Source organism: Callionymus lyra, chromosome 13, assembly GCF_982586985.1.
Source record: "Callionymus lyra chromosome 13, fCalLyr1.hap1.1, whole genome shotgun sequence".
NCBI classification, from domain to species: domain Eukaryota; kingdom Metazoa; phylum Chordata; class Actinopteri; order Syngnathiformes; family Callionymidae; genus Callionymus; species Callionymus lyra.
The window spans coordinates 23,741,719-23,754,101 of record NC_141830.1 but is presented as its reverse complement, the minus strand read 5'-3'; the positions used below and the strand labels follow the sequence as shown (position 1 = coordinate 23,754,101).

General features: G+C 39.5%; 1 protein-coding gene across 1 annotated transcript in view; it reads right to left on the bottom strand.

Moving 5' to 3' along the window:
- syne2a (spectrin repeat containing, nuclear envelope 2a) overlaps window positions 1-12,383 on the bottom strand; it is a 63,760-nt gene that overhangs the window by 13,468 nt on the left and 37,909 nt on the right. The window contains exons 52-59 of the mRNA XM_087806430.1: window positions 9,507-9,643; window positions 9,257-9,395; window positions 8,908-8,981; window positions 8,267-8,474; window positions 7,102-7,263; window positions 3,999-4,103; window positions 2,046-2,201; window positions 353-511 (exon numbers count right to left, since the gene is read on the bottom strand). Of these exons, the coding sequence (XP_087662556.1) occupies window positions 353-511; window positions 2,046-2,201; window positions 3,999-4,103; window positions 7,102-7,263; window positions 8,267-8,474; window positions 8,908-8,981; window positions 9,257-9,395; window positions 9,507-9,643 (1,140 nt within the window). The remainder of the gene's footprint in view (window positions 1-352; window positions 512-2,045; window positions 2,202-3,998; window positions 4,104-7,101; window positions 7,264-8,266; window positions 8,475-8,907; window positions 8,982-9,256; window positions 9,396-9,506; window positions 9,644-12,383) is intronic.

Here is a 12,383-nt window from a genome sequence, read left to right as displayed (position 1 = left end):
CAAGAAATGTGTTGGATCATGATAAAAACTTCCTGATGGGGAATAAAACTCACAACTCTGAAACATGTTGTTAAATTAACAATAACAACCTTGAAACCTTTAAAGTCACCAAAATAACAGTTTAAACTTAGCGAGGTTCAAGCTACAGGAACAGTTGATGAGTGGACAGCTCAGTTGTGACGTTAAACTAAAGAGTCTTTTCTCAGTTCTCAAGTCAATTGTGTCATCATGTCAAAGCAACACGTACCAGACAATCAACGCCTCGTGTAAACGAGGTAGACATGACAAAAGTCATGCAGCAGAACAAAAACAAGCAGGACTCCAGGTCAGCGCGGAGGTCGACTCCTCTCACCTTCTTCAGCTTCTCCACCATCTCCTCCACGCTCAGGTCGCCGCGGTGACACGCCTTGTTCTCCATCTGCGTCAGCCACTCGCAGAACTCCTTGTTCTTGTCGTTGAAGATGGTCCAAGCGCTGAGGCGGTCGGCGATCTCCTGCTTGCGCGACGACACCTGCGAGAGCCCGCAGAGGTCAGAGGTCAGTCTGAACATGGGTTTCTGCTGGACCAGCATCACGACCCCGACACCAATCAGATTACAATGTCGCCGACTCTCACTTGTTCCTCGCGTTATGAACATTTTCATAGAGGGTATGAACGAGACCCAGACCCAGCAGGATCACATAATCTCTCCATAATCTGGGAGGATTGGAGCCCATCCAACAGATGACAGACGAACCAGAGTGGAGGTCGTCGCTGCTCTTTTGTCTGCTGCTGTATTTTAGCAATAAGTGGCGTTCATGAGCTTCTAATGAGACAAGCTTTGCTTTTTATTTACACCCTGTGGACCCTGGATGGTCCAGGAGGGCGGAGAGAACCTGTCAGCCAAGTCAGGACTCCATGTTTCCCCCCGGGACAATAGAATCCCTCCATCTCTGCGGCCTTGCCGGACCATCTGCTTGCTAATTCCTGCGCCCCCCGACCCCCCTGCAACCTGTTAGACCATGCAGTGGAACCAACAGAAGTTTAAGTTTCCAAGGTGGATTAGTTTAGTGTTTTTGTAAAATGAGGATCAGAGATTACAGATGTCAACAGTTATGCTTTCAACAAAAGTGATGTTGGGTAACAAAGTTTTGTCATTTTAAAACATGGGTTTATTAGTAAATGAATCAATGAATTGCATAATCAAAATAAATCCAACTTGTTATAACATTTTAAGATTTGTTTCCCATAATACAGTATATTCTTTAATATACATATTTGCTCAATTTCTTCGGTAATAAATGTTATTGTTTCTAATAACACAGATTATTTACAAAATAGTATTTTCTTGTGATTGTTTTAATTTCCTCCATTATGTTAATTTATTTTGTAATTTATTCGTCATTTGATCTGAGAAACGAGTACAACATTTTTTTTTTATCCTCATTTGAATCCATTTTCCTCGCACTCTTCTATCTTATAAACAACTTTTTGTCTTTTCAACAGGAAGTTGACAACAGTTTGTTATTGTCAACCCAACATGACAGACATTATGTTAAGAAAACTATTTTTAAAACGTTTTTTTTTCTTCCACAGCGAACAAACGTGTGTTTAATCTGACGCTATTTTTAAACTTAATCCCGGGAGATTTATTTTCTGTTTTCGCCGCTTCTGCGAAGAACAACGTCAGAGGTTTGTTTATGACTCGTCGAACAGTTACTGATGTCATGATGTGTGACGATCCAAACATGGCCGCATCATTACAATAGTCTCTGAGGTCGTGTGTCGCAGGTGGACTTAGACCTGGTCACGTGACCAATTAGTATCGCCGAGTCCTAATTACTTCATAACTGCAGAACAAGAGCGTGTTTGTGTTCCTGCAATGACCTCAGGAATGTGAGACAACAGAGCCGATGAATCAGGGAGCAGCATCATGCAGGATTTCCAACTCGGATTTGGTCAAAGAGTTATGGGATGATCACTCAGCGGAACGACTGAGACTTTCACTTTCCTCAACATCTTCTCTGCTTCCCCTCAAAGTCTCCTCCTCCTCCCCAGCGACTCACCTTCAGACATAGCTCTTCCCACTGTCCGTGCAGCTGCTCCAGCTGCTGCTCCAGCAGGGCCGAGTCGCCGGTCATCATGTACCCGGTCAGGTCGGCCTTCAGCCCGCCCGCGTCCCGCAGCCCGCAGGACAGCAGGTGCAGCGAGATCTCGGAGTCCTGCATCGCACACACAACAAGTGGGTTAATGAGGCGGCAGTCCGGCGGCCAGGAACATGCTTGTCTCGTCCTCGCCGTCCCTCACACTGAGCGTCCCGATTAAAGGGCTGTGGACGGGACAGGGGAGGGGGAGGGGAGACGGGGCGCTCAGGGGGAGGGGAGTGAAAGCATGGGGGTATGAAACAAGGGGAGGGGTGGGTATAATGAATGGAGGTGGTGGGACAGGGGGTCAGGGGCACGAGGAACTTTGTCCACCGATGACCACCATTTGAAATATTTGGCGCCTCTGAAGGGCGTGTGTGTTGTTAGTGTGTTAGCGCCGACAGAAATGTTCCAGGCAGACGCTGAGAGAGCAAAATTCTTGTATGATTTTAACGTGTTTGTGACGACTTCTCCTGCTATAAATGGATATATATATATATATATACATATATATATATATATATACTTATTAAAGTAAGTCAATAAAATAAAAGTTAAAAGTTGTTATTCATTCTTGTTCACAATGAAACAGCTAATTCACCTTCGATACAAAGTTTAAACTGGTTACATTTTTTTAACTTCCCGTGTTCTTAGGCAGAAAACGTTCAAGTTGTGTCCATAAATATGTACGTAAGTGTGTATTTGCTGCATCCGGATATTGTCAGTGGTGAATTAGCAGGTTTAACATATGATTGCGTGACTTGAATATAGTTGGGATTCCGAGTCCAACTGCGTTCGCAGTGTTTTTGTCAACACTATACAACAAAACTGACGACGTAGAACACAAGTCCTAGTTCATCAAGAATATCAACATTTTGGGATTGAACAAGTACACGTGCCACAAATCTCGAGAAACTTTCCCTCACAAAACATCCAAGATGAGAAAAACATTCATTGGAATTTCTATTATATTATTATTTATAAATGTATCTGCGAATCCAGCAAATGTCTTTTAAAATGATCGATACACACTGAGTTTAACTTTTGATAATCTCATAGTTTTAATCAATTACAAATAGTAACTCATGTTTCCATGTTAACTTTGTTCAATCTGGGATATTTATTGGCCTTTTCTTTGCATATTTTGAGAGACAAATTAATTTAACATGAATTATTGATTAAGAATGAATGACATTATTATTATTACATAATTAAACTTTGGTTTCTATGTTATGCAAGCTTTTCCAATGATATCACCGTAAAGTGGGGTAAATATTAGGCAGGTTATCACATTTTGAAAGTCGGATTTGTTAAAAAAAAAAAACTAAAATATTGAACCTATTATAGAAATTAGTTAATTTGGGTTTTAATAATCCATAACTATCCTAATATTTACACAGTAAAATGATTTCTATATCACTAGAATCGTCTTAAAATGTTACACACATACCTACAATGTGTAGCGAAAAGCTGTGTAAGCTACATGTTGTTTAGCTGATGCTAGCCAGCTATATGCTCTGCTAGCTAGCTTTGATGCTAGCTAGCTTTATTCTAGCTGAATCCCCTACATTCTCTTAAAGTAATTTCTTATGTTGGATTTTAACAGAATGAACTAGAGCCCAAAGGTTTACCAAACTAGGTATTGTTGTTTGGAGCAAAACAAATGTTTCTCCTAATAATAAGTGATGGAAACTTGGCTGAGGAAAAAAAGCGTTAGCATCAGCTAATAAACACAGAGCTAGCACATATAGCTACATATTTATGGATTAAACTTTAATAAATAGAGTTTGAAATTGAATCTGCTGGTGTTTGACTTTGTTTTGGAGAAACATTGGTTTATATTTGTAGTTTATTAACCCGACGGGAGCTTCTCACCTGGACCAGCTTCTCCTCCTCAGACTCCTGCGACGTCAGAGTCGTCTTCAGCTCGTCCAGCTCGGACCCGACGCTGCTGACGGACGTTTGAAACTCAGTCCATTTCTGTCCGAGAGAAAACAAGAGTTGAAACAAATTGTGAGCTGGGACTCCAACACAATCAGGTGGTCATAATGATATGCAACATTTTTATTATATATTCATTGTATTTTCTCAAGAGGACTCCATCACAGATCCGGCGTCGGCCCGGCAACGACTCGTCCATTAGTACTTAGAAGCGCTTCTTCTGACGCCATGTTTCCCGGAACAAGGCTGAGTCAGTGTTCATCGCAGCGTGACCGGAGCTTTTATGAACGTTTGGAGATTTACGGCGTTGTAAAAAACCATCTCCAAAAAACACTCCAAGTCGAGAAAATAAAGAATAAAAAGTTACGGCCTGGACGCGACGGCTTTTAATCCTAATGTGCTGGAAATGTTGAAGGACGGAACCGACGAAAGGAAGAAAAGAAGGAAACGCAAGCACCGCCGTCGTCCACTCTGTCGGCCTCGGCTCTTTATCTCGGCCAATTTCAATATTCTGGTTGGAAAGAACATTTCAATTCTATGTTTTTTGTGCCACGGATTATGAATTATTCATCACAACTGCTGTTATTCTTTCATTCAGCTTCAATTTTGTCTTCTCCCAATGATTTGCTACGATGCTTGTTAAGTAGATAACCTGCTACAAAATATAGTATTAAAGCTCTTATTTCTGCTTTAGATTTCTTTATTTTACCAATTTATTTCCTGATGTATACAATTATGACGCATTCAACCATCATTTCCAGTAATTTCACCACAAAAATGATAAACATTTAATTTCCCTCCTAATTTAACATACAAAGAAATATTTCTTATTACCCTTATTTCTTAAAAATCACTTTTAACTAATTATTAATTTCAGATCTTTGATAAATTATATTTGTCATATTTTCATATTTAATACCATTTCCACTTATGTGGTGTTTTTATTTCTTTATTTAACAAACTTCCTCTTATTATTTATTTACTCAAAAAATGTATCTTAATTTGAAAAAAAGATTACTTTGATTAACTTATTAACTAAATAAATGTAATATTAAATAAACGATCAATCATTTGTTTTAAGATTTTTCCCCCAAAGAATGTGTGTCAATTAATAATAATAATAACTAATAATCAGTTTTTACTTAAAGTTCAAAGCAAATTTAATTACACGTCTTTCTTTGTCTTTTTAATTCATGCTTTGTTTCATTATTTCAATTATGGACATTTACGTGATGCAAATACATGCAAGTATGTAGGAATATTCACTAAAAAACATGTTAAAGAAAATAACAGTTATAATATTTATCCAATGTTGAATAATTAGTTCTTAGAATTAAATATAATATAATAAATTAAATATTAAACTTTAATTTAATTATAACATAACGAACACTTGACTTTCAGTTAAATAATTGTATTTTTTATTCTTTAAATACATGAAAAAGTGCAAAATATCCTCAAAAAAGCAAAATTCTGATTAATTGTTTTTTGGGGGAAAGTTGTGATGACTCGTAAAAAGGGGAGAATGTTGTGCGTTTTATTTTTCTACAGTCGGTCCAGGAGGAGAAAACCAGCTGGGGATGTGGATCAGCGCCGGATTGCGGCGGCTCTATGATCCCTCGCCACAGTCGTGGGATCAAACCCTGGATGTGGGTCACACCGAGCGTGAACGATAATGCGGACGCACACGCCGCGTTGCGGGTTCTATTCCCTCTGAGCTTCATTCACTGGTTTAAGGTTGTAATCCCGGTGGTGAAACCTGGACTGTCCTCGGATCAGGTTTAATCAAAGCCACTCCAGGGAGAAGAGAACCTTGTATTGATTTATCTTGAATCAGGAGGAACTTGCAGCTGATGTTTGTAAAACAAGTCTTAAAATCAACGCAGTGTTGAGGCTGTCGTGGACGCGTCCCACTTGTGCTCAGAAAGAGAACACTTTAGAATCGCCTTAACCCTTGCGTTGTCTCTGGGTCAAGGTCACCCATAGGCCCAAAAACAAATGTGTTTGTGGTATCCCTTGTGTTGGCTATGGGTCAACGTGACCCGAAGGCCCGAAAACAAATGTGTTTGTGGAAGGCCTACAAATAAATGTGTTTGAGGTATCCATTGTGTTAGCTCTGGGTCAAGGTGACCCATAGACCCGAGAACAAATGTGTTTGATGTATCCCTTTTGTTGTCTATGGGTCAAGGTGACCCAAAGTCCCGAAAACAAATGTGTTTGTGCTATCCCTCGCGTTCTCTGGGTCATGATGACCCACAGGCCCAAACATAAATGTGTTTGTAGTATCCATTGTGTTGTCTCTGGGTCAAGGTGACCCGAAGGCCAAAACATAAATGTGTTTGTGGTATCCCTTGTGTTGTCTCTTGGTCAAAGTGACCCAAAGGCCTGGAAACAAATGTGTTTGAGGTATCCCTTTTGTTGTCTTGGGGTCAAGGTGACCCGAAGGCCCGAAAACAAGCGTGTTTGTGGTATCCCTTGTGTTGTCTCTGGGTCAAGGTGACTTGAAGGCTCAAAAACAAATATGTTTGTAGTATCCCTTGTGTTGTCTCTGGGTCAAGGTGACTTGAAGGCCCAAAAACAAATGTGTTTGTGGTATCCCTTGTGTTGTTAAAGAAGATGAGCAGATATTTTCTTAAAAATCAGATGGACACAGACTATGTTGACATCATCAGGCATGAAAGTGTTACTGTTTGTTAATTGTCGCATTAGAAAAAAAGTTTTTAAATTGAAATACTGACAATTACAATCTGTATCATGGGAAAAAAGTGTTGTATACAGAATATTTGTTTAAGATGATGGCTGTACAGAAAATAAAATAATTAAATAAATCCAAATGAAATGGAATTAGATGAATGCAATAAAGTAAAATATATAAAAAGTAAATAATAACAAAGACAAATAAAAAATAATTAAAAACGAATCTTGATGATTTTCTTTTAAATGTACATATAAACAGAGATAACTATTATCATCTTCAAATAAACAGTGATTCTTTGGTTGTGCTGGTTAAACATCAGGCCAGAGAGGAGTGAGTCACCTGAGCAGCCGAGCGGATCTGGACGCTCCTCTGTTCCAGCCTCCGGCTGGTGCGACTCCAGGCGTCCTGCAGCTCCTGCAGCTCGGCCTCACACACACCCCGGCCGACCGGCAGCGTGACCGAGAGTGCGCCAGAGTGACGCGCCAGAGCGTCCGCCGCTCCCTGGAGACACACGGAGTGAAGTTTGCAACGTGTCGAGTGAAGGAAGGATTGCGAAAAGGAAACCAGATGAAAACCAAATGTTTGACCTCATTTTAAAACTCAAGACATAAAACCTTACGAGCTGTTGTTGATGCAGCGAGACGGAGCGTCAGCTGAACCTCATCTCAAACCACATGATCCTTCTGTGTCTCAGTGAAGACCAGGTAGAGGTCATGTGATCTAAATTATTATCCTAGAATGATGAAATGCATGTTGGGAGTTTTCAGTAAATGAATGAGTTTAAAGTTTTCCTCTTTTTAAAAACGGGATTTTACAAGGAAGGGCGAGTGCAGCTACGTTTGTACTGGATTTAACACATTTTGATTAGGGACGTGAGAAAATATCCATATAATTTTGGTCTTTGAATCATATATTTTTTGATGGTTCTTTTATGGTTTAAATAAAGTGTTTAAAAAAATTTGACAAATTCGTTTTTTTTTTAATTTCAAAATAACGTGAAGATGTTCACAGCGTTTGTACATTTTTGTGTTGCAATATAATCAAAGCCACTAGATGGCAGCATCCATTATGTCCTCCGCGGCTAAAGGAACAATGAAATCCCGTACAATTATGGACTCCAGCAGCTTTTAAAGCTGATTTTTGGAAATATTTAGGTTTCTAAACAATATAAAGTAGTTACGACTTCGTCAAGAGTCGTGTGGTCTGTAAATTCTGCAACACCAGAGTCAAGTACTCGACAATACTACACATATATACTTTCTTAACAATCTACTTATGATTGAGATTAGAATATTTTCATACCTAAATTTGTTAATTTGAGGAAAAATAGAAGCTAAACAAGTCAACGTTACAAACACGTGAGGGATGTTGACGACAAACCTGTATCGAACAAAATCAAACCACAGGAAGTAAGAATTATGTTTTTTTACTCGTCTTATTTTTGTCATTTTTTTTCAAGCATGTGGTTTGAATAAAGACTAAGAAAATACAAGTCAGAACGGACCTGGTAACGGTCCACACCAGTCAGCAGCTGCTGCAGTGTCATCTGCTCGGGACCAACAGGGGGCAGCGCAGAGTCCACTTCCTGCAGCAGCCTCCGGATGTGCCTGCAGCGCCTCCAGTGGTCGAGCTGTTGTTTAACACGCTTGTGATGCTGCAGCGCCGCGACCTCGCACCGAGTCCACGCGTTTGTCAGCGACATTAGCTCGGACCTGAGGAGGAGCAGGAGTGAAGCATCACGACAGGTGGGAAGAGAAAAGTCATTGTTTAATATTTAAATTGAATAATTTTGTATAAATAATGGTTTATTTGTTTTTATTTAATAATTTGATTCAATCATTTTGTATAAATAATGGTTGGATTTGTTTTTATTTAATAATAAAATTGAATAATTTTGTATAAATAATCATTTGAATTAGTTTTTGTTTAATAATTTTGTTTAAATAATGGTTTTATTTGTTTTTATTGAGGGTCGATTTTCTTGTTTTTTAATAAGTTAATTAAAACGTTTTTTTTTTTTTTATCCAATTCATATAATTCAAAATACTTTTAATTGTTTTCTTCGCAGCCTTTTAAATTACATAAAAATATATATGTTAAAGATGTTGCTATAAAAGCTCCTCCATGACTGGATGAAGAACTGACCTCTCGTCCTCAGCAACTCGTCGGTGAAGGAGTCGAAGAAGAAGTTCTCCCGTCATCAACTCTAGTCCCAGTTCCTGCATCAGAAACAATGGTTCAATAACATTTTTAAAATAATATTCAAAATATTTGTTTTATATAGAGCAGAAAAACTTTTTCAATGTTCCATTTCATGCTCCTAATACCAGCAGTTTATGATGTTTGCTGATGATATTGTGATCTGTTGTGAGACGAGGTGAGAGAAATGGAATGAATGTGTGAATGAGAGGAGAGACATGAAGAGGAAGTATATTCATGTACTTATACCATATATAGACATATTACACAAACAAGGATAAACGTAAATACGTACGTGATGCTCTGCGACCACATCCTGAATGTTAGCGTCTCTTCTGGACGAAACCATGTGATGGATCTTCTCTGTGATCGACTGTAAGGCCCGACACTTGTGAGGGAACTCTAGTGAACTCAGACTCTCCGTCTGTAGCTCCCTGTCCGAGAAAACATTGAAACTAAATTAAACAGATCTAAAGACGTCGGTCGTGAGACACTCGGAGGAGATGAAGTGAACAATCCGTCCTCCGATCAGGACAAACTCTCACCTGTAGGTGTCGCACAAGAGCGTCACGCTGCTGCTCCAGCGTCCACTGAGCGCGTGCAGAGTCTGGTGGACGCTCAGAGGAAGATCCTGCAGGTGGAGCAGAGACGGGAGGAGTCCAGAGAGCTGCAGGATCTGCTGCTGCAGGAGGAGAGTTCAGGTCAGAGCATCTTCTACGGTGGCTGGGACGTACAAAACTAACTCTGGAGCAAATAGCAAAGTCAATAAACAGAGTAGTTTGTGATTGTCTTCCACGAGTTTGTAAATAAGTTTATTTTATCGACATTCGGATAGATAACGTAAATATAAAATAACAGATCTTAAATAAAGGAAAATAAACATAAACAATGAGTAGAGTAAGTAATAAAGTTAGATTATTTTTAATATGTTTTTTTTTACCCATTAAACATAATAATATGCTTTTTTTATTTTTATTTTAATCCATTAGCAGCCCTTTAGGACCATATCGTTCAACTAGTAAATGTATTATACACTAAATTAAAAAATTTATATCATAAAAATGTTTAAGTCTCAGATCTTTGATCCAAACTGACACTAAGATGTGTTAATGCTAACGAATGTTGATGCTAACGAATGTGATGCTAACAAGTGTTGATTGTAACAAGTGTTGATGTTAACAAGTGTTGATGCTAACAAGAGTCGATGCTAACAAGTGTTGATGTTAACAAGTGTTGATTGTAACAAGTGTTGATGCTAACAAGTGTTGATGCTAACAAGAGTCGATGTTAACAAGTGTTGATGTTAACAAGTGTTGATGCTAACAAGTGTTGACGCTAACAAGAGTTGACGCTAACAAGAGTTGATGCTAACAAGAGTTGATGCTAACAAGTGTTAATGTTAACAAGTGATGATGCTAACAAGAATTGATGCTAACAAATGTTAAGTAAGTAAGTAAGTAAGTAATATTTATTTATATAGCGCTTTTCGAGACCAGGGTCACAAAGCGCTTAGACAATCAAAACAATACTCAAAACAGTACATACTTTAAAGATCAAGATAATACTGAGAACAACACAGGAGTTCGAGAAATTCAAGGAAAAGCCTGAACAAATAGCAACGTCTTAAGGTGTTTCTTAAAAGAGTCAGTAGACTCCATCAAGCGCAAAGAGAGAGGAAGATCGTTCCAAAGCTTAGGAGCAACAGTCTGAAAAGATTTCTCTCCTCTGGTCCTGAGCCGTGTGCGTGGAACCATAAGTAGATTCTGATCCACAGACCTCAGAGCCCGAGCTGGGGTGTAAGGCTGGATCAGATCAGTGATGTAAGGAGGAGCCTGACAATGAATAGCTCTGAAAGTAAGAACCAGAATTTTAAAGTTGATCCTGAAAGAAACTGGAAGCCAGTGAAGAGTATTAAAGATCGGAGAAATGCGAGTTCTCCTACTTGAGTGGGTCAGAATTATCGCTGCAGAGTTCTGAATCAGCTGCAGGCGAGACAGATCCTTCTTGTTAAGACATGAAAACAAACTGTTACAATAGTCCAGACGAGAAGAAACAAACGCATGGATTACAAGCTCCAGATCATGTTCCGACAACATTTTCCTAAGTTTAGAGATTTTTCTCAGTTGAAGGAAACAGTTTCTGGTCAGTTTTCTGCAATGTCGAACAAGAGACATGTCTTTATCAAATACAACACCCAGGTTTCTCAGGCTCAGTTTGACAGACTGACCTAAGTCACCCAAGTACTGACTCAACCCTGGGATCTTATCATCAGGAGCAATCACCAGAGTTTCAGTTTTGTCCACATTTAGCTGTAAAGTGTTTTCACTCAGCCATTGTTTGATTTCTAGCAAACAATTGACTAAGCTGTTCAGCCTTTGGGGCTCAGTTGGGTCAAAAGAGCAGTAGAGCTGGATGTCATCAGCAAAAATGAGATAAGAAACATCTGGAAATCTCTGAATGATTTTACCGAGGGGAATCAAGTACAGCAAAAACAATAAAGGACCCAGAACAGAACCTTGAGGGACTCCACACAACAGATCTGCCGATTCAGACCTCATTTGATTGGCAGATACACTAAAACTGCGCCCAGAAAGGTAAGATGAGAACAATTCTAACACAGACCCAGACAGTCCCACTTCATCCCTTAGTCTTCTCAGCAGGATCTGGTGATCAACTGTGTCAAAGGCTGAGGACAGATCCAAGAGAACCAGAACAGTGAATTTACCCGAGTCAGCCGACATCATGATGTCACTGGACACTTTCAATAAAGCTGTCTCCGTAGAGTGATGTTTACGGAAGCCAGACTGAAACTTCTCATGGATGTCGCTCTGATCCAGGAACAAAGACAGCTGCTCAGACACCACCTTCTCCAAGATCTTGGACAAGAAAGGGAGCTTAGAAATAGGCCTGAAATTACTGAGGTCAGTTGGGTCTAAGCCTGGTTTTTTGAGCAGAGGCTCCACAATGGCATGTTTAAATGCATTGGGAAAAACCCCTGTGGAAAGGGAGAGGTTCACCATATTGGTAACCCAGGGGCCAATTACATCAAATACTTTGATAAAAAGCCTACAAGGAAGGACGTCATCTGAGCAAGAGGATGGTTTCATCTTGTTCACTAGTGCCGAAATATCACCCAAAGATACAGCAGTGAAGGAGGACCAAGAGGAGGAGATGGGCTCAGAGACAGTAGGGGTTCCAAACAAAGGGGGAGAGATTTTCTCTTTGATCAATTTAATTTTGTCAATGAAAAATCTCAACAATGCATTGCTGTCAGCTTCACAGAAGACAGGCGTGATTTGAGGAGCAGGAGACACAAGAGAATTAATCGTGTCAAACAAAACGTTGGGGTTTTTCCTATTTGCTGCTACCAGTTTTCTGATGTAATCAGATCTAGCAGTTTGTACCATCTCATTGTAAGAAGT